Genomic DNA, 20,591 nt, shown 5'->3' with positions numbered 1-20,591 from the left:
CCGACCTCAGGTGATCTGCCCGCCTTGGCCTTCCAAAGTGCTGGGATTACAGGTGTGAGCCACCGTGCCCGGTCTGATTTTTTTTTTTTTTTTTTTTAAGACAGATTCTCACTCTGTTGCCCAGGCTAGAATGCAGTAGTGTGATCTTGGCTCCCTGCAGCCTCGACCTTCCAGGCTCAGGTGAACTTCCCACCTCAGCCTCCTGAGTAGCTGGGACTACAGGAATGTGCCACCACATCCAGCTAATTTTTTGTATTTTTGTAGTAACCGGGTTTTGCCATGTTTCCCAGGCTGGTCTTGAACTCCTGGGCTCAAGCAATCGGCCCATCTCGGCCTCTCAAAATGCTGGGATTACAGGTGTGAGCCATGGTGCCCAAGCGATTTTTTATTTATTTTTTTTGACACAGGGTCTCACTCTGTCACCCAGGCTGCAGTGCAGTGATTTGTCACAGCTGACTGCAGCCTTGACCTCCCCAGGCTCAGGTGATCCTCCCACCTCAGCCTCCCAAGTAGTTGAGACTACAGGCAGTGTCACCATGCCCAGCTATTTTTTTTTTTTTCGAGACAAAGTTTCACTCTTGTTGCCCAGGCTGGAGTGCAATGGCACCATCTTGACTCACCACAACCTCCGCCTCCCGGGTTCAAGCGATTCTCCTGCCTCAGCCTCCTGAGTAGCTGAGATTACAGGTATGCTCCACCATGCCCGGCTAATTTTTTTGTATTTTTTTTAGTAGAGATGGGGTTTCTCCATGTTGGTCAGGCTGGTCTCGAACTCCCGACCTCAGGTGATCCGCCCGCCTCGGCCTCCCAAAGTGATGGGATTACAGGTGTGAGCCATCGTGCCCAGCTTAAGAAGATTTTTTTTTTTTTTTTTTTTTTTTTTTTTTTTGAGACGGAGTCTCGCTCTGTCGCCCAGGCTGGAGTGCAGTGGCGTGATCTCGGCTCACTGTAAGCTCCACCTCCTGGGTTCACGCCATTCTCCTGCCTCAGCCTCCCCAGTAGCTGGGACTACAGGCGCTCGCCACCACGCCCAGCTAATTTTTTTTGTATTTTTAATAGAGACAGGGTTTCACCATGTTAGCCAGGATGGTCTTGATCTCCTGACCTCGTGATCCACCCGCCTCAGCCTCCCAAAGTGTTGGGATTACAGGAGTGAGCCACCGCGCCTGGCCTTAAGAAGATATTTTTATGCCCATTTTAGGATAAGGAAGCTAACTGACTACCTTAGGTAACTTGCTCAAGGTCACGTAAGAAGCTAAGAAGCAATAGAGCCAGGACTCACATCCAAGCCTGCTTGATTCTAAAACCAGTGTTCTCGGCTGGGCGTGATGGCTCATGTCTGTAATCCCAGCACTTTGGGAGTCTGAGGTGGGCAGATCACCTGAGGTTAGGAGTTCAAGACCAGCCTGGACAACATGGTGAAACCCCATCTCTACAAAAATACAAAAATTAGCCGGGCATGATAGCGGATGCCTGTAATCCCAGCTACTCGGGAGTCTGAGTCAGGAGAGCTGCTTGAACCTGGGAGGCAGAGGTTGCGGCTATCAGGCAGGCCTAGTTTTCTTTTTCTTTGAGCTGAGATTGCACCATTGCACTCCAGCCTGGCCAACAGAGCAGAGTGCAGTGGCACGATCTCGACTCACTGCAACCTCCGCCTCCCGGGTTCAAGTGATTCTCCTGCCTCAGCCTCCCGAGTAGCTGGGATTATAGGTGCCTGCTACCACGCCTAGCTAAGTTTTATATTTTTAGTAGAGCTGGGATTACAGTCGTGAGCCACAGTGCCCAGCCCCAACTTTGATATAAATACCTGAAATCAGAGGATATGTTTTGATGGTTAGAAGGTAGTGCTTGCTTCTTAGTACCAATAGAGCTGGCTGGGTCCACCTGTTCTTTGCGCTGGTCTCAGTTTACCTAGATTGAGCAGGTACTACTTTTTCTGTCTGCAAGTCTGTGTGTGCCCTGCCCTCTAGCGGTACTGGGGTTACACTGCAGCAGTGACCTTGAGTGTACCTAATTTTACCTCTTGAAATTCTCCTTTCCTCCCGAGAATAGAGATGTCTTAGCAATATTGGGAACTGGCGCACTGGGATTCCTGGGGCCTCAAACCCTGGCCCAATCTGAGCCCTAGGGCAGTAGTTTTCAAATTTTAGGGCATAATTCTTTTTTTTTTTTTTTTCTTGATACGGAGTCTGACTCTGTCGCCCAGGCTGGAGTGCTGTGGCACGATCTCGGCTCACTGCAACCTTCACCTCCCAGGTTCAAGCAATTCTCCTGCCTCAGCCTCGCGAGTACCTGGGATTACAGGCGCCTGGCTAACTTTTGTATTTTTAGTAGAGATGGGGTTTCACCATGTTGACCAGGCTGGTCTCAAATTCCTGACCTCAGATGATCCGCCCGCCTCCGCCTCCCAAAGTGCTGGAATTACAGGCGTGAGCCACCATGCCCGGCCCTTTAGGGCATAATTCTAATTCAGGAGTCTGGAGTGAGATACAGGCATCTAAATGTTTAACAAGTACCCGAGGTAATTCTGATGCAGCAATCTTCAGGCTATGTCTTGAGAAGTAACGTCTGTAACAGCTCTCTTCCGGAATTTCCCTCTCACTGCCCCCAGTAAGCGTGTTCCCTGAATCCCAATGCAAGCACCTTTGGGCTCTGGGGAATCTCAGACCAAATTAGCCGCTCCCCTTGGCCAGCCTCAGTATTGGGTTTCCGGGAGGTCATGTCTTGGATAGTCAGGGACAGAGGCTGCAGCTGCCCCAGCAGTCAGCCCATGTTGAGTGGGGTCAGCTCTTGCTAATCCGGCAGGGAGAAAAGTAGTGCACCAGCTGCGGACCAGTGTGGCAGGTACTATCTACGCTAGGTGTTTTCTAATTAAATCTACGCTAGGTGTTTTCTAATTAAATCTACGCTAGGTGTTTTCTAATTAAATCTACGCTAGGTGTTTTCTAATTAAATCTATGCTAGGTGTTTTCTAATTAAATTTGTTTTTCGTTTTTTTCTGAGATGGAGTCACATTCTGTCACCTAGGCTGGAGTGCAGTGGCGCCATCTTGGCTCACTGCAACCTCTGCCTCGGCCTCCTGAGTAGCTGGGACCACGGATACCACCACACCTGGCTAATGTTTTGTATTTTGGGTAGAGCTAGAGTTTCATCATGTTGCCCAGGCTGGTCTCGAACTCCTGAGCTCAAGCAATCTGCCTGCCTCAGCCTCCCAAAGTGCTACAATTACAGGTGTGAGCCACCTCGCCGGGCCATTTTTTAATTTTTTTTTTTTTTAAAGAGGGTCTTGCCACGTTGCCCAGGCTGGTCTTGAACTCCTGGGCTCAAAGTGATCCACCTGCTTCGGCCTCCCAAAGTGCTGGGATTACAGGTATGAGCCACTGTGCCTGGCCACATTTTTTCTTTTTTTTTCTTTTTTTTTTTTTTTTGAGACGGAGTCTTGCTCTGTCACCCAGGCTGGAGCGCAGTGGCCCGATCTCGGCTCACTGCAAAGCTCCGCCTCCTGGGTTCACGCCACTCTCCTGCCTCAGCCTCCCAAGTAGCTGGGCACTACAGGCGCCCGCCACCATGCCCGGCTAATTGTTTGTATGTTTATTAGAGACGGGGTTTCACAGTGTTAGCCAGGATGGTCTCCATCTCCTGACCTCGTGATCCGCCTGCCTCAGCCTCCCAAAGTGCTGGGATTACAGGCATGAGCCACCGCGCCCGGCCACATTTTTAACTTTTAAAATATTTTTAAATGTTGAAATCCCTACAACAAGGCTTGAATTCCTTATTCACCGTATGTTGTAGATGAGGGGAAATTATCGGTAACAAGTTCACAGCTAGTAAGAACTGGAATTTGAATCTAAGTGTGCCTAACACAGTAGTTCTCAGTTGGAGGGGATTTTGGCCCCTAGGAGACATTTGGTAACGTCTGGAGATACTTTTGGTTGTCAAAACTGGGAGCTGGGGGTGGGTGGGTGTTGCCACTGACATCTAGGACAGAGGCCAGGGACCACGTGGATGTCCTATTGTGCACCCGGTAGCCCTCCCACAAGAAATTATTCTACTTAAAATGCCAGTGGGTGCTGAGGTGGCGAAACCCTGGACTCGAAGCCTGTGCTTTTGACCTAGGGGGTGGGGTCAGTGTTCAGAACAAAATGGAAAAGGGTCACCCCAAGGGCCGTGAGTGGGAAAGGGATGGGATTTCTATGCTCAGGATAATGGAGAATAGGGGCCACTGGTGAGGCTTCACTTCCTTCCATGCTTGGCCAGGGCCCTGCTCAATTTCTCCACGCCTTGCCAAGTCAGTCCTAGGACTTCACACTAAGCTTGTCCTGGAGTGACCCTGACTCCCAACTCAGGATCGAGGCAAAATATTTACCTGGGTCTTCCCAGCACTTCCCAGCCAAAGACGCTGGCTTCTGGGGCCAACGTGTCCCACCTGCAGTCCTCGAGCAATTAGGACCCTTGCTATGGGGGGTGGCCATGTGGGCAGGGCACCGCCAAAAGCCAAAAATGGAGCGGCCCAGGGACCAGGTGGCAGCTGAGAACAGTTAGAAGTGGAGTGAATGCGGCCGGGCGCGGTGGCTCACACGCCTATAATTCTAGCACTTTGGGAGACCGAGGCGGGTGGATCACCTGAGGTGAGGAGTTCGAGACCAGCCTGGCCCACATGGCAAAACACCATCTCTACTAAAAATACAAAAATTAGCTGGGAGTGGTAGCGCACGCCTGTAATCCCAGCTACTCAGGAGGCTGAAGGAGGAGAATCGCTTGAACCTGGGAGGTGGAGGTTGCAGTGAGCCGAGATCGCGCCACTGCACTCCAGCCTGGGCAACAGAGCGAGACTCTGTCTCAAAAACAGAAGAAGAAGAAAAAAAAAAGGAGGTGCAGTAAATGGGCAAAAGCAGGAGGATCCCATCAGCAGACACCTGTCCATGGAGGAATAGGGCAACTTGAGTAGGAAGTAGGGGGCGGCTGGCCTGGGAAGCAGCGTTCTGAACCCCAAGTTTGCTTCCCATAGCCATTCCTCCTCCCCAGGCTTGGTCCTCGGGTTCACTGTACCCTCCCCGGCGCCAGCCACCATTCTGGACCTCCCCAGTACTGGCCTTCCCCTAGACCAGGGAGGGTCTAGACCAGAGAGTCTGAATTTACTGTGCTAACAGGAAATACCTCTCTTTCCAAGCCCAGAGCCTCTGAAGAACTAAGGAGCAGAGCGGGGTTGGGGTTGGGGGAGACAGTCTTGGAGTGATGGGGAAAAGAAAGATCATACAATCACATCCCCCATGTTCTTTCCTTCACCACCCATGGGAGTGGATAAGGGGATGGAGGAGGGTAAGCAAGGAGGAGGATGTGGTAACAGCTGATTCGTCCCCAGAGGTCACACTTTCCAACAATCAGCTGTTACTGGGGCGCAAGGCAGGAAGTTTCCTTAAAGGCGCAATGTCCTGAACGCAGGCTCAGAATTTTGGAGCTCCAAGTGAACCTTATCAATTACCTGATGGAGTGCGTATTTAACAGAAGGAAGGATCTCACCCTCCAGCCTCATCTCTCCTGCTCAGTTACCCTCAGCCCCTATTTGGAGCTGAAGGAAAAGGCATGGATTTCAGTCCACATGTTCCTCTTTGGGGGACTTGCGGGGATTGATAAGGTAGGGCAGGTCTCCGGCTTGCCCCTTTAAAAACGCCGACCAGCAGCTTTTGCCAAGTCACTGGGTTCATTTCACTTTTTGCCCATCCCCCGCTCATCTAGACTCTGATTGGCCCCTGGGGAAGGAGCAGCCTGCTCATTGGTCTCCACCTTCGAATCTCTTCCCTAAGTAGGCCTGAGTCAGTGAAGAGCTTTGGAGGGCGGGACTGAATGGGGGTTAATCAGAGGATGCGATTGCTGACCATTTGCACTTTGGCATGGCCCATCCCCTAATTTCTGACCAGAAGCCCTCCCTCTACCCTAAGGTGAGGACTGTGCTATGAATCTTTTGTTAGAAAGCTACCTCTTGGGAGGCTCTGGGGGCTCTTCTGGGACTGGGAAGAGACATCCAAGAAAAAAAGCCTCCTGTGGTTAGGAAGAGCCCCCAGGAGGAGTTGGCTGGGCGAGGCGAGCACCCTCCCTCCTCCAAAAACCCTGGAGAGCTCTCCAACGGCAGTCTCTGCTGCCCTGGGGGTTGACGCTCTGCCCACTCCTGCTCCTGGGTCCGCTCCACCTTTCCTCAAAGAGCTATAGCGTCCCGCAGAGGCCGGCGAGTCAGTTTGGGGAATGTCTAAAAGAAGCACTCACGGCTCCAACAAGGAGGGGCTGTCGCCCTTTAAGGACTTCCCTGGGCTGGATTCCGAGCTCAGTTTAAAAATGCCAACTCACAGAGCGCGCTGGGTTCTGGGAACGACGGTGTCAGGCTGAGAACTACACGGACCAGCATGCATTGCAAACGCAGACGCCGTGACTTTCGCCTGCTCTTTAGGACTCTCGTTTGACGTAGCGCTTTTCTAAGAGGGTCGCTGACGCGGAGGGCTGGGCCACACCTGTCCGTCTATTGGCCGGCTCCTCAGTCGGTGGGCGTGGCTTCGTGCAATTCTGCCCGGCAAAAGGGTGGCCTCCTTGCCAATCAGAGCCAGGGCGCCCGGAGAGGCGGGACCAGAGCGAGGCCCCGTCGGCCCCCGGGTGGGTGGGGCCACGTTGCCCAGCAGTGGGCGGTGATTGGCCCCGGGCGGTGCATTCGCAGCTCGTGCGTCACGACGCCGCCAGCTGATCGGAGCCTGGAGCCGGTGTGTGCTGGGTGCCGAGAAGAGACAGCGCCGCCGGCCGTGGGGAGCGGACGCAGTGATTTGCTCCCCCTCGTGCAGCAACCCCCACACCCAGCACCAGGTGGGTGTGAGCTGGCGACCCGGTCACGCAGCGGGGAGCCGCGGTAACGGGATGGAGGGTGAAAGTGGGGTCCGGGCGGCCACACCCAGCCCTTCCGGGAGGAGAAGGGGCGGCGGGGGCAGGGGCGCCTCGGGGAGAGGGGCCTGGACTGGCCGGGTTAGTGTGTCAGGAGCTATGAGGAAAGAGTCTGGGACGGGAGTCGTGGCGGAAGGGCTGGCGGAGTGGCGGGGGGCGGGGGGAGAGCCGAGGGGCCGGAGGGCCGGGGGCGGCTCACCCGGCGGCCCCCGGTCTGAGGATACAGGGGCCGGCCATCTAGCCTAGGGAGGGTCTGGACCCCCCGAGCGGGCGGCGAGGAGGTGCTTTGCCTCTGCCGGCGTTCACTGGGTCAGGGCCAGTTCAGCGCCAGTTCAGCGCCCTGGCAGGGAAGGGGTCGCTGGGCGGGCCGGCCCCTCCTCTCGTTCTCTCCAGGGGATGTTATGTAAGGGGGGAGGGGAGAGGAGTAGGGGGCGGCGGTGCCGGGGCCTTATGCAACCCAAAGGTTAGGGTTTCACCGTGGTTGGGCGGGGGGAAGAGGGCAAGAGGAGGGCCTGGAAACTCTAACCCCCGCTCCCCAGACTAACTGGCCGTCTTGGGCCGAGAGAAGGTCACCTCTGCACCTCCCCCCAGCCTGTCCGGTTGTGAGGCCCCTAGCCCAGGCCTGGCCCTGACTGCCTGGGAAGCCGGCTGGCTGGGTGGGGCGCCTGGGTTAGTCATCACTGGGCTGCCTCTCTCCCCACCTCTCGGCCAACTCTTGGCCCCTCCCCATGGCCTCCGGCGAGGCTGTCACCCCCACCTCCCTCCGGCCCTGGTTCCAGCCTCCAACTCCTTTGGCCTGTCATCCTGGCTGTCAGACTGGGCTAGGAGCTGTCAGAGTGCCAGAGGGTTGATGGAGCAGCTGGTCAGAGGGTCAGTGCCCTGGGCCCACCCCGCCCTGCAGCCAAGGGCACCTGCTTGGCACAGACTCTCAGCAGCTGTTGAGTCCTCTGGGTTGAACAGAGCTATCTCAGACAGAGGAAGGTCGGACGGAGTTGGACTGGTCACCCAGGGGAAGGAAGATACACAAAGTTCATGCCTCCCAAGAGGGTTTCGGAATTTGAACCGCACCCCGTATCCCCCAATCTTTCTTACCCTCTGAGTATAGAAATTCCAAGGCAAGACCGCCTTGGCCCCTCAGCCTGGCGTGGGCCATGCCCTTGGACTGAGTGTCAGCACGGACCCGCCCTCCCCAGCTCACATCCCCCGAGCCTGCCACGCCCCCAGCCCCCTCCCTGGGCCATGCTGCAGGGCCCGGCTTTTCCTGCTGATTCATGCGTTGGAACTGTGGGGGCGGGGCTTGGAACTTGGAACAAAGTTCAGACATGGAGGGGCCGGCAGACAGCCTGGAATTCATACCAGATGTACCCGGAATGCGCAAGCGGAATGCCTGGCATCTGAGAGTCCTGGGGAAGCTGCCCAGCCACCCTGCCCATACCTCCCTCCCCTCCAGCCTGTGGTCCCCTGCCCGCCCCTCACAGCCCCGGCCACCCTGCCGATACCTCCCTCCTCTCCAGCCTGTGGTCCCCTGTCCGCCCCTCACAGCCCCAGCCATCCTGCCCATACCTCCCTCCTCTCCAGCCTGTGGTCCCCTGTCCGCCCCTCACAGCCCCGGGGGCCTCTGCTGACCTTCTTTCAAACGCTAGGCCTCCTCCCTTCCTCACTCTTCCCCAATCCAGGCCCCCAGAACTCTCCTTCCAGCTGAACTCCCTGGGAACAAGTCAGTTGGGCTGATCACTGAACTCACATTTCTGGACCTGAGGTACCACACTTCTAGTATCTGCGTGCTGGTGGGGTGTGTCCAGGGTCCCGGGCCCCGCCCTGTCTGAATGCTAAGGAGGCTGGGCCCCCAGGGGCCGCTAGGGCAGGGGAGGGTGAGAGCAGGACTGGGTTTCTCTAGACTCCAGTTCTGGAAAGAAGAGCAAGGGAAGTCTGTTTACAGCTGCCTCTTGCTGCTCAGCGAGGTTAACAGCTTCTGCAGGCCCAGATCAGAGCTGCAGCCCTGCATTAGAATCTCAGAGGTCTACTGGGGCAGGACCCTGATGGCCAGCGAGTGGGTCAGCGTTGCAGCAACATGCCCTGCTCAGATCTTTCCCATTTTCCCTCCCTTTCCCTTAGGAGCCTGTTCCTCTCACGCCCTCACCTGGCTGAGCCGCAGTAGTTCTTCAGTGGCAAGCTTTATGTCCTGACCCAGCTAAAGCTGCCAGTTGAAGAACTGTTGCCCTCTGCCCCTGGCTTCGAGGAGGAGGAGGAGCTGCTTTCCCCATCATCTGGAAGGTGACAGAAATGGGCTGGGAAGGTCCGAACAGCAGGGTGGATGATAACATTTTGGGCAAGTTGGAGAGCCTTTGCCCAGATTGGCCCAGCAAGGAGCGGTTTTAGATTAGAGACACTGGCTGGATTGAGGAGTAGAAGGCTCAAACAACCCAAGGTTAGTTGGTCTTTGTGTGACAGTGCGAAGAAGTGGAGAGAACACTCTGTCTCCCCGACTTCCTTCTTGACCCTCCTTCCGTATCTTTCATTCTTCCCCACTGGCCTTTCCAGATGAGGTCCAAAAGTAAGCTCACTCTTCAGGGAAAAGTGATACTAAACCCGGGCGTGAGGAGTCATCCTTCTGCTCTTACTTTTCCCTGCATTTCCTTAGGCTGGCCCAGACTCTAGATTCCTGGGCACTTACCTGTATCTGAGACCCTTAGACCTCCTGTCTCAGTTTCTCCACCTGTGAGATGGGCAGTCACACAGATGAGTGTGCATGAGGGAATCAGAAGCCCATCTGGGTTGACTCAGAACCCGGGCTCTCCCCCTGCTGTGGGTGGAAACAAAACACCTTTTCACAGAAGCTGTTGTCCCTCCCCCATCCCTGATACCATCACCCAGAAGCTGGGTGGGGGAATGGGAAGCTGGAGGAGGGGGTTAGAGTTAGACCAATGCGAGGAGCTAGTAAGAGCTCGCCTCTCTGTGACTTCCCCCCATGCAAGGGTGGCCCAAGGCTTCCCCTGATATCCGAAGCAGGACGGCAGCCCCTTGGTGGGATTCTAACTGCTGCTACTCTGTTTCTTTCCTCACTTTGCTTTCCAAGGTGGTATGTGATCCCCAGCTCAGGCCTGTGCAGACAGGAAATTCTCCCCTGCAGCAAGTAGGGGAGGTGGGTTGTGGGATGTGACCTCCTTCCGGATATCAGGCAGTGAGTGTAAACCTGCCACCTCCAGCCCTGATCCATTCTCACCTAGCGGCTACAGGAAGCTGTGTCTGTTCGATTTGGTGGGAGGAGATGTGCAGGGAGCTGTATCTTGTCCTCCGCTTGTGAAAAACTCAAGGATGTGGAGAAGAGTAGACCGTGGAACCCTGCTCTTCTGCAGCCAAGCTGAGGGGCAGGATGCGTGTGGGACAGTGGTAGAGAAGCAGGGGATAGACTCATAGGCTGCAACAAAGGTCACTCTGTCCCTGGACACTGCCTCCGTACTTTCTCCTTGCTTCACTGGCCACAGCATCTCCCTCCAGCCCTCTCTATGTGCCTCTGCCATCTTCACCCATCATGGAGCAGAGGTGAGGAGAGGCAGCCTGGGAATATGGAGACCAGTGAAGGACCAGGCCTGGAGAGCACAGGGTCCTACCTGGGCATCCAGCAGAGGAGCCCCTAAAGGCCAGGAGCACCCCAAGAGGAGGGAGGGCAGCCAGCCTCCATTGACGGCGAGCCTCCAGCCCTCTCCTACTTTGATCACCATTTCTCTCCAGGCTTTCTGCCTCCGAGATGTGGCACCATAGTGCGGTGCCCTGTGGCTTCACCGCCCTACTTCCACCTCCGCCCAGCCTGTAATGTTTATATAAGCAGCCTCAAGGACCAAGAACCATCTGCGAAAGGACACACACAGGAAATTCATAAAAGAAATCTGAATGGATAAAACCATGAAAAAAAGTATGCTTCATTAGTAATTAAAGAAAGGCAAATAGAGCTGGAAGCATTTTTCCCTTAGCAAACCATAACAGAAAAAAATAAGACCCGATATTAGCAAAGAGACTACTGAAAAAACATTCCCATACATTGCGTGTGGGAGTATACATCGGTGCAGGCTTCCTGGATGACAGTTGGGTGATATGTGTCATGTGGCCTAAAAGCCTCCATGTCATTTGACCTACGAATTCTATCTTTGGGAATTTATCCTAAGAAAATACTTAAGGATTTAGTTAGTGATAAGATGTTCATCCCAGCATTGCAATGGAGAAAAATGGGAAGCAATGGTTTGGTTGGGAATTTATTCCTTTTCTGCTGTAACGAAAGTTTGCAATAGGGGATTGCTTAAGTAAATTATTGTATCTCCATCCAGATGGTGGAGTACCGCGCAGACATTAAAAGTCATGTAAAAGAACATCTGACTGAAAGAAAAGTGCTCCTTGAATATTAAAAGGTTGTAAAAATAGTGCATGTTATGTGATTTCAATTTTGTTTTTTAAAATATGGGTGTATACTTGTATACGTAGAGCAGATAAAAAAGACGGAAGGCATACTAAAAAATGTTGAGTGGTTATCTTTGTATGGTGGAACAAAGTCACTGTAATTTTCATCTTTGGTTTTTCTGTAATTTCTAAATTTTCTACATTTTGTATTTCATATAATAAATATAATTTAAGAGATCAGTGTTATTATTTAAACCTTTGGAGAGGTGGGAGTAGAAGAATGAAGGGAAGACCTCAGCTTTTTTGGTGAGAAGGTTTGGTTGGGGCACCTCTTGGTTTATGAACTTAATTCTTTGAAGTAGCTGGAATCCTCCCTCTCAGCCTGCAGGAAACAGCTCTGACTTGCTGACTGTCTGCCAGCTGAAGAGGTGGAGTGGAGTAAGGTGGAAGGAAAGCAGTGCAACCTGGGGCTCTTCAGGTGGTGAGGGGCTGGGGGAGGTTCTTCCTCTTAAGGCTGGAGGGTTCCGGAATCCTAACCCCCCTGCTACTGAGAGCAGGACAGGTCTGTTTTTCTCTTCTGACTCTGTCCCAGCCTTGAAGGGACCCTGTGTTACCTTTCCTTGCCCTCGGATTGAAGATATTCTACCCACCCAACGGGTACCAAGCCCTTGGGGAAGGAAGTGCTTTTCAAGACTGGGGGCCAGCGATTCCCTTTTGCGTCCTCTTCCCAATGAGGCTCCTCCGTAGGGCCGAAAACAATGCTGGGGGTCGGGGCGGGGCCCAGTGGGTCGCTTCTCCAACATGGGGGCTCCTGGGGGTTGTGGGGGAGGGGGAGCAGAACTGCTGGAATTACAGGTTTGCCGGGATATGGTAAAGGCGTGGAAACCTCAGGAGGCAGAAGGGGTGACTCCAAGAAAGTGGGGCACCCCGTCCCCACCACGGACGCGGGGAGGGAAGTGGGGGCGGCGGCCAGGCTCGGGCAGGTACGAGTGGGCTGCGCTAGCCTCTGCCTTGCAGGGTGTGGCGGTGGGTGGTGATGACGCTCAGCAGGTGAAAGTCGCGGGAGCCGGGAAGAGGAGGTCAAGGTTCGTGGGTGGGGCCCGGGAGTGTCAGGTGAGGTTAGACTGGAGACCCAGGTCTGCAACTCCAGCGCTTCAGGACGCTTGGAGCTGGGGAGGACCCCTATTGGCGAACATCCCGGAGGCCCCCCGAGCTCCAGGGCATGGTCTACTGCCCGGAGCCCCCGAACCGCTCCCCCGGCTGGAGCAAGACGCAATCGGTGGCCAAGGCTCCGGGGGCGGCGGCCCCGCGGCTGCTCCAATCACCGCACAGGCGAGGGACTGGGCGTGGACGAACGGGGAAAAGTTCCTGCTGATCCCGAAGGCGCGGCGGGGAGGGGAGCCGGGGCCCCAGCCCTGCCGGGAAGCGGGTTCCCAGTCCCGGCCGAGAGCGCGGGCGCCGAGGGGACCGACCCGGACCCCCCGCACCCCCCCAACCGCCAGGCCATGGCTCCCACGGGGCTCCTGGTGGCCGGCGCCTCCTTCCTCGCGTTCCGGGGGCTGCACTGGGGGCTGCGGCGGCTGCCCACTCCGGAATCGGCGGCTCGGGACCGCTGACAGTGGTGGAACCTCTGCGTCTCCCTGGCGCACAGCCTGCTCTCGGGGACCGGGGCGCTGCTCGGGTGCGGGCTCGGGGGCTCGAGGCGCACGGGGCGAGGGCGAGGGGTGGGAGGCTGAGGCCGGGAGACCCGCCGGGCGTCTCCAGAGCTGAGACTGGGGTGGGGGTGCGCACAGGGAGACTGCGGCCGGGGCCTCGAGAGGCTGACCATGCCCCCCCCCCATGTCCCCACCCCATGCCCCCAGCCTGTCACTGTACCCTCAGATGGCCGCCGACCCCATCCATGGCCACCCGCGCTGGGCTCTGGTGCTGGTGGCTGTGTCTGTGGGTGAGTCTGCAGGGAAGGCTGGGCCGGTGGTGGGGATGGGGCGGGGGGCAGCTTCTGCTGTCCTTCGAGGTCCATTCCCCGCCCCCATGGGGGTTAAACGTTCCTGAAGGCTTTACCGAGGGAAAACGAAGAACTGGGAGAGGGGCGGGGCGGGGGGGGCTGGAAATCCTCTCTAAGCTGCCCGGGCTCTGGAGCAGCCTAACCCCTACCCCCATGCCCACAGGTTACTTCCTGGCAGACGGAGCTGACCTGCTGTGGAACCAGACCTTGGGCAAGACCTGGGATCTTCTCTGTCATCATTTGGTGGTGAGACTCTGAGGGGAGAAGCCAGACAGGAAGGGAGGAGGGGAGCCCTGTCCAGCCCGAGGTTCCCAGTCTCTCCTCATTCTTTTTTTTTTTTTTTTTTGAGACGGAGTCTCACTCTGTCACCCAGGCTGGAGTCCAGTGGTTCGGCCTCTGTTCACTGCAACCTTCGCCTCCTGGGTTCAAGCAATTCTCCTGCCTCAGCCTCCCACGTAGCTGGGATTACAGGCACCCGCCACCATGCCCAAGTAATTTTTTGTATTTTTAGTAAAGACGGGGTTTCTCCATGTTGGCCAGGCTGGTCTCGAACTTCTGACCTCAGGTGATCCGCTCACTTCAGCCTTCCAAAGTGCTGGGATTACAAGCATGAGCCACCGCCCCTGGCCCTCTCTTCATTTTTCTATCCTATAATTTCCCACAGTTTCTGCCCCCAGCTGGTGCTTGGCTCCCAGTCTTAGGCTGAGTTAGGGGGAGGAGGCGGCTGCTGGCCACAGCTGGGGAGTCCAGATACCCACCAGGCCAGGGCACCTACCATGCCAGGGCACCCACCATGCCAGGGCACCCACCATGCAAGGGCACCCACCATGCCAGGGCACCCACCATGTGAGCCTAAGGAGTTTGGGTGCCCCCACAGGTGTCCAGCTGATCACAGAAATGTGGAATATGGAGCTTTTCTGAGAAGGGGGTGTCCTGGTATAGGGTGTGGGTATGGGGCATGAAAGCCCTAGGCCAGGCACGGTGGCTCACGCCTATAATCCCAGCACACTGGGAGGCCGAGGCGGGTGGATCACGAGGTCAGGAGATCGAGACCATCCTGACTAACACAGTGAAACCCCGTCTCTACTAAAAATACAAAAATTACCTGGGTGTGGTGGCGCGCACCGGTAGTCCCAGCTACTCCGGAAGCTGAGGCAGGAGAATTGCTTGAACCCAGGAGGCAGAGGTTGCAGTGAGCCAAGATCACACCACTGCACTCCAGCCTGGTGACAGAGTGAGAGTCTGTCTCAAAAAAAAAAAAAAAGCAAGCAAGCCCAGGAATGGGAAGTTAAGGGGGTATTAGGGGGTGAGACAGCCCCTCCCTGGGCCAAGCCTGGTTCCATCTATGGAAGGGTTGTTTCAAGGCTGCTCAGGGCCCCAGGATAAGGGTAAAAGCATAAAGGTCAGGTGTTTGGGGAGCCCCACAGACTGCGTGGAAGCCTCTTTCTTCAGGCCTGGGTTATTGGGACATGATGGCTGGCAGGTCATGGGGGTCCTCTGACCTGTGACCCTGGCTCCCAGGTGGTGAGCTGCCTCAGCACCGCTGTTCTGTCTGGCCACTACGTGGGCTTCTCCATGGTGTCTCTGCTCCTGGAACTGAACTCTGCCTGCTTGCACCTGCAGAAGCTGCTGTTGCTTTCTCACCAGGCCCCATCCCTGGCCTTCAGCGTGACCAGCTGGGCCTCCTTGGCCACCCTGGCCCTCTTCCGCCTGGTCCCGCTGGGGTGGATGAGTCTGTGGCTGTTCCGGCAGCACCACCAGGTTCCTCTTGCTCTGGTCACCCTGGGTGGAATTGGGCTGGTCACTGTGGGCATCATGAGCATCATATTGGGGATCCGTATTCTGGTCAATGATGTCCTACAGTCTCGACCCCATCCACCCAGCCCTGGCCGTGAGAAAACCAGGGGGACCAGGACACGTCGTGACAATGGACCTGTCACCAGGAACAGTTCGACTCTCAGCCTGAAAGACTAGAGAGAAGCCATGGGCCCCTCGCTGGGGGAGGTGGGGCCAGGACAAGGAGATGAGGGTCTTCCATGCACAGTCCCCCATCAGGGTGAGGGCCAGACTTGCTCATCAGAATCTCAGTTTCTCTTCCAGCTAACTCACATCCCTTCCCCTTCCTCGGATCTAAGAAGAAATGCTGATGTTGGATGGGTGGGAACCTGGGTTTCTGTTCACTGAAATCCGTCATCAGATGAGCATCCTTTCCAGCAAATAAACTCAAGAGGTACAGCTAGAGCTATCAGTAAAGGGTGGCAGGAGGCATGCAGCTGGAAGAAACTGCCAGTGGAGACAGAAGCTCTTTGCTTTAACCCAGGGACAGATGGGGGAAGGTGAAGTCCCACTAGGATCAGAGAGATCTGGTATGGGGCGGGTGGGGACAGAGAGAAAAGAGATCTCACCTATAACCAAATTCTGGCAGTGGGAGGAAGGTAGAGGAGGTGCTATCTGTAGCAGCAGAGATGGACGTGATAGTTGCCAAGAGACAGAACCTGGGCCACAGCAATTGCTGCTGATGTTTCTGGTTCTCAAAGCCACACTCCTGTTTTTCTTTTTCTTTTTCTTTTTTTTTATGAGACGGAATCTCACTCTGTCACCCAGGCTGGAGTGTAGTGGCACGATTTCGGCTCACTGCAACCTCAGCCTCCTGGGTTCAAGTGATTGTCCTGCCTTAACCTCCCGAGTAGCTGTGACTTCAGGCATGCACCACCAAGCCCAGCTAATTTTTGTATTTTTTGGTGGAGAGGAGGTTTCACCATGTTGCCCAGGCTGGTCTCGAACTCCTGACCTCAAGTAATCCACCTGCCTCAGCCTCCCAGAGTGCTGGGATTACAGACGTGAGAACAGGCGCACACTCCTGTTTTTCTCCTTAACCCTGGTCCTGCTGTGTCTAGCCTTTTATTTTTATTTTTATTTTTAGTATCTTTTGACTTTTCTTTTTTCTTTCTTTTTTTTTTTTTTTTTGAGACAAGTTCTTGCTCTGTTGCCCAGGATGGAGTGCAGTGGCTTGATCTTGGCTCACTGCAATCTCTGCCTCCCAGGCTCAAGCAATTCTCCTGCCTCCCACCTCAGCCTCCCAAGTAACTGGGACTACAGGTGCACGCCACTGCACCAGGCTAATTTTTGTATTTTTTTGTAGAGACCAGGTTTTGCCATGTTGCCCAGGCTGGTCTCAAACTTTTGCACTCAAGTGATCCACCCACCTCAGCCTCCCAAAGTGCTGGGATTACAGACGTGAGCCACCGTACCCAGCCCCTTTTGACTTTTCAAAGATAATTCGGATTCTTAGAGGAATGAACACAGGGCTAGGTTTGTCTTCTTAGGACGGCACTGAAGTCTAGAATTACAGAAGGAAAGGTGCCCAGTACAGAGTTTTCCCAGGCCCAGGCTTTCATGGAAGAACAAGGGCAGAGGTAGACTGTGTGAGAGAAGGCTGCAGGAGGATAAAGGAATAGCTGGCCCTCTGGCCGGGCGCAGCAGCTCACGCCTGTAATCCCAGCACTTCGGGAGGCCGAGGCGGGAGGATCACCTGAGGTCAGGAGTTCAAGACCAGCCTGGTCAGCCTGGTCAACATGGTGAAACCCTGTCTCTACTAAAAATACAAAATTAGCCGGGCATGGTGGTGCATGCCTGTAATCCCAGCTACTCAGGAGGCTGAGGCAGGAGAATCACTTGAACCCAGGAGGCAGAGGTTGCAGTGAGCCGAGGTCGTGCCACTGCACTCCAGCCTGGGCAACAGAATGAGACTCTTGTCTCTAAAGAAAAAAAAAAAAGGAAGAGCTGGGACTTTTCTGAGATACATTCATAAAGTCTTCTTCCTCCCTGCTGCTTCTGCTGCGTTTTTTTCTGTTGAACAAGACCCCTTCCTTCCCAGAACATCCAGGTGACGGGAAGTGCCCAGCAGATTAAGGCTGCTGTTCCACTGAACAATGGACTGAGAGAGGCAACCCTTAGCCATCCACAGAAAAGCTACGTGAGCAAAAGCAAGAGACAGGAAGATTGTCTTCAAAAAAAAAAAAAAAAAACCTTGCTAAGAAGCGGAGGTACAGAAAGATACGAAGAATGACAGAGACAGACATACATAGATTGAGTGATAGATAGAAACAGAGAAGGATTATTCACATAGAGGTGACAGAGGCAAAGAAGGATGGAGGGCAAAAGAGACAGGCCCTAGCAGAAATATGGAGAAAGGCTGTCATAGATCCTGAGAGACACCAAAGTCACAGAACTGATAAAAGGGTTATAAACAAAAAGGACCAGAAAAATAGAAAAAAAGGTCGACAAGAAGAGACCCCAAGGCTGAAAGGCACAGAGAGTCTAGACAGTGAAACAGAGTGAGTGACAAGGAGAAACACCCAGGCTCAGGAGTGATGGAGGAAATACTGGCAGATAGAGAGATCAGAAGAGCAAGAGGAGAGGTGGGAACAGAGGAGAGCGGGGACGAATCCAGGGAGCTGAGAAGCAGAAGGCGGAGGAGGCAGTCAGTGGGAAGATTCACCGACAGAAGAGACCAGGAGATATGGGGACTTGGAGGCAGGCAGAAAGACAAAGGACAAACAGCTGCAGCGCAAACCCTAAAGACAGAGGCTGACAGTAACCGGTCGGCAGAGACTGGTAGGAAGATAAGGACAAGTCAGAATCAGGGGTGTCAACTGCGATGCAAATATAGGCAAAGGAGCTGACAGAGAATCACAGAGAGAAAAGGAGGAGAGCACAGAACAATTTAAATATCCAGGTTGGGCATGGTGGGTCACGCCTGTAATCCCAGCACTTTGGGAGGCCGAGGCAGGCGGATCACGAGGTCAGGAGATGACCATCCTGGCTAACATGGTGAAACGCCATCTCTACTAAAAATACAAAAAATTGGCCGGGTGTGGTGGCAGGCGCCCATAATCCCAGCTACTGAGGAGGCTGAGGCAGGAGAATCGTTTGAACCTGGGAGGCCGAGGTTGTTATAATGAGCTGAGATCGTGCCACTGCACTCCAGCAGGGGTGACACAGCGAGACTCCGTCTCAAAAAAAAAAATTGAATATCCAAAGAACAAAGAAGACGCAGGAACCCAGAAATGAAAAGAGGAGGAAAAATACAGGTGTGAAAAAAAAATGAGAGGGATTGTGAGAAGTCTCCATCATAGAGTCATAAAAACAGGCGCAAAGGATGAAAATAACAAATCGAGACTGAGGAAAACACAGTTGGAAGGAGCTAAACACAAGCAGAAAATAAGAGCAGAGCATTTAAATGTAATTAGATAAAAACCCAAGAGGCAAAGGTATAGATAGTGAGCTAGAGAAACAATGCAGAATTTTGTCAGAGTCTGTACTTCTAGAAGTCATGTTTGCTGGCTCACGCCTGTAATCCCAGCACTTTGGGAGGTCGAGATAGGAGGAGTGGTTGAGCTCAGGAGTTCAAGACCAGTCTGGGCAACATATTGAGACCTCTCTACAAAAAAAAAAAATTTCTTTTTTCTTTCTTTTCTTCTTTTTTTTTTTCTTTTTCTTTTTTTTTTTTTTGAGACAGTTTCATTCTTGCTGCCCAGGCTGGAATGCAGTGGCACAATCTTGGCTCACTGCAACCTCCACCTCCTGGACTCAAGTGATTCTCCTGCCTCAGCCTCCCTAGTAGCTGGGATTACAGGTACCCACCACCACACTCGGCTAATTTTTGTGTTTTTAGTAGAGACAGGATTTCACCATATTGGCCAGGCTGGTCTCAAACTCCTGACCTCAGGTGATCCGCCCACCTTGGGCTCCCAAACTACTGGGATTATATGTGTGAGCCAACACACCCGGCCAAAAAAATTTTTTTAATTAAAAAAAAAAAGTCATATCTGCAAAACTCAATTTGCCATCTTAACTGAATGCCTTGATGAACAAAAATGTTGTCTGCCTTGAGTTTTTAAAGAAAAAGAAATATGACAAACTCACGTGAGGAATCTATTCCTTAAATATCTGTTGAGGTTGATATGAATTGATTCTAAGTCATACACCTTTTCTTTGGCCACTGGTATACATTCATGATGGTTTGAGTGAGTGTCCCTTTTGGTAATACTTGATAGTGTCTATAAGGCCGGGCGTGGTGGCTCACGCCTGTAATCCCAGCACTTTGGGAGGCTGAGGCAGGTGAAATCCCGTCTCTACTAAAAATACAAAAAATTAGCCGGGCGTGGTGGCAAGCGCCTGTAGTCCCAGCTACTCAGGAGGCTGAGGTAGGAGAATGGCATGAACCCAGGAGGCGGAGCTTGCAGTGAGCCAAGATCGTGCCACTGCACTCCAGCCTGGGTGACAGAGCAAGACTCCGTCTTAAAAAAATAAATAAATAAATAAATAGATAGATAGATAGATAGATAGTGTCTATGAAGGCTGCCCAAGAACTTGACCATTAGGGAAACATGGCTGTTTCTGTGGATTAACTAGTCAAGCCCATACAGGAAGAGTGAGGTCAGCTCCCAGGTGGGGCAGGATGTAGTGGACGCTTGGAAGAATTTGGGACCACACATGAATTGCTACCATGGTGAGCCAGTGAAACTTGAGGAAGGCAGGACTGGATTGTGATTACAACTGAGTAAGTAGGCAGAGAATTGGAGTGTGGGCAACATAAAGATGATGTGAATCAAAGAAGAATGGTCAATTAAGACCCTAAAAAAAGGACGTTCAAAATGCAGAGGTTAAAAAAAAAAAAGCAGAGATTGCCAGATGCTCCATTTGGTAGGAGTCTGCTTAGCAAAGTGGTGCTTCGTCAGACTTTACCATGGCCCAGGGAAATGGTCCTCAAGACGGACTCCATGTCTACCAAGCTACTTGCTAATGATTTCTTTGTCCTCCAGGACAGGGAAGGGGCTTTTCTGGATGGGATACATTGATATTTTATGGCCTTGAAACACTATCCTGATTATAAATTAATAAATTGCTATGCAAATAATTGCATTAGGTGCATCAATCTCTTATGAGCGTGGTTACTTTGAGTTACTTTTTGGCTCCAATGGTGTCCTGATTTACAATTCAATGCTAGATTGTGGAGGCTTTGCCTTGGGAAAGTTTCCACCCTGACGTGTCCTGATACCCTCTATAATCAAAATGCAAATCCTGGCTGGGTGCAGTGGCTCATGCCTGTAATCCCAGCACTTTGGGAGGCTGAGGCTGGTGGATCACTTGAGGTCAGGGGTTCGAGACCAGCCTGGCCAACATGGTGAAACCTCATCTCTACTAAAAATATAAAAATTAGCTGAGCGTGGTGGCGGGCGCCTGTAACACCAGCTACTCGGGAGGCTGA

The 20,591-nt window shown here is 53.5% G+C and overlaps 1 protein-coding gene, 1 long non-coding RNA gene and 1 other non-coding gene across 5 annotated transcripts; all 3 read left to right on the top strand.

Annotated features, from left to right (window-relative positions):
* The first annotated feature begins 5,631 nt into the window (after positions 1-5,631).
* On the top strand, positions 5,632-11,548 carry LOC117976402 (uncharacterized). Of its 2 annotated transcripts, XR_004667074.3 has the most exons (4): positions 5,744-5,939; positions 6,704-6,846; positions 8,598-8,680; positions 9,037-11,548. It is a non-coding gene; the product is annotated as an uncharacterized LOC117976402 (long non-coding RNA). The 2 variants fall into 2 exon arrangements; XR_010110601.1 differs by lacking the exon at positions 8,598-8,680 and having other exon boundaries at positions 5,632-5,939.
* On the top strand, positions 9,064-9,148 carry MIR22 (microRNA mir-22). The gene has a single exon (NR_106543.1). It is a non-coding gene; the product is annotated as a microRNA mir-22 (primary transcript).
* Positions 11,549-12,651: 1,103 nt separating the features above from the next.
* Positions 12,652-20,254, top strand: TLCD2 (TLC domain containing 2). Of its 2 annotated transcripts, XM_063598845.1 has the most exons (3): positions 13,027-13,258; positions 13,482-13,564; positions 14,840-20,254. In XM_063598845.1, exons 1-3 carry the CDS (start codon positions 13,153-13,155, stop codon positions 15,290-15,292), a joined length of 642 nt encoding a protein of 213 aa, XP_063454915.1. In that variant the 5' UTR covers positions 13,027-13,152; the 3' UTR covers positions 15,293-20,254. The 2 variants fall into 2 exon arrangements, 1 of the variants encoding a protein (XP_063454915.1); XR_010110600.1 differs by lacking the exon at positions 13,027-13,258 and adding an exon at positions 12,652-12,994 and having other exon boundaries at positions 13,482-14,972.
* Positions 20,255-20,591: the final 337 nt, after the last annotated feature.

Source organism: Pan paniscus, chromosome 19, assembly GCF_029289425.2.
Source record: "Pan paniscus chromosome 19, NHGRI_mPanPan1-v2.0_pri, whole genome shotgun sequence".
Taxonomy (NCBI): domain Eukaryota; kingdom Metazoa; phylum Chordata; class Mammalia; order Primates; family Hominidae; genus Pan; species Pan paniscus.
The sequence above is the reverse complement of the archived record's forward strand: the minus strand, read 5'-3'. Positions and strand labels throughout refer to the sequence as shown.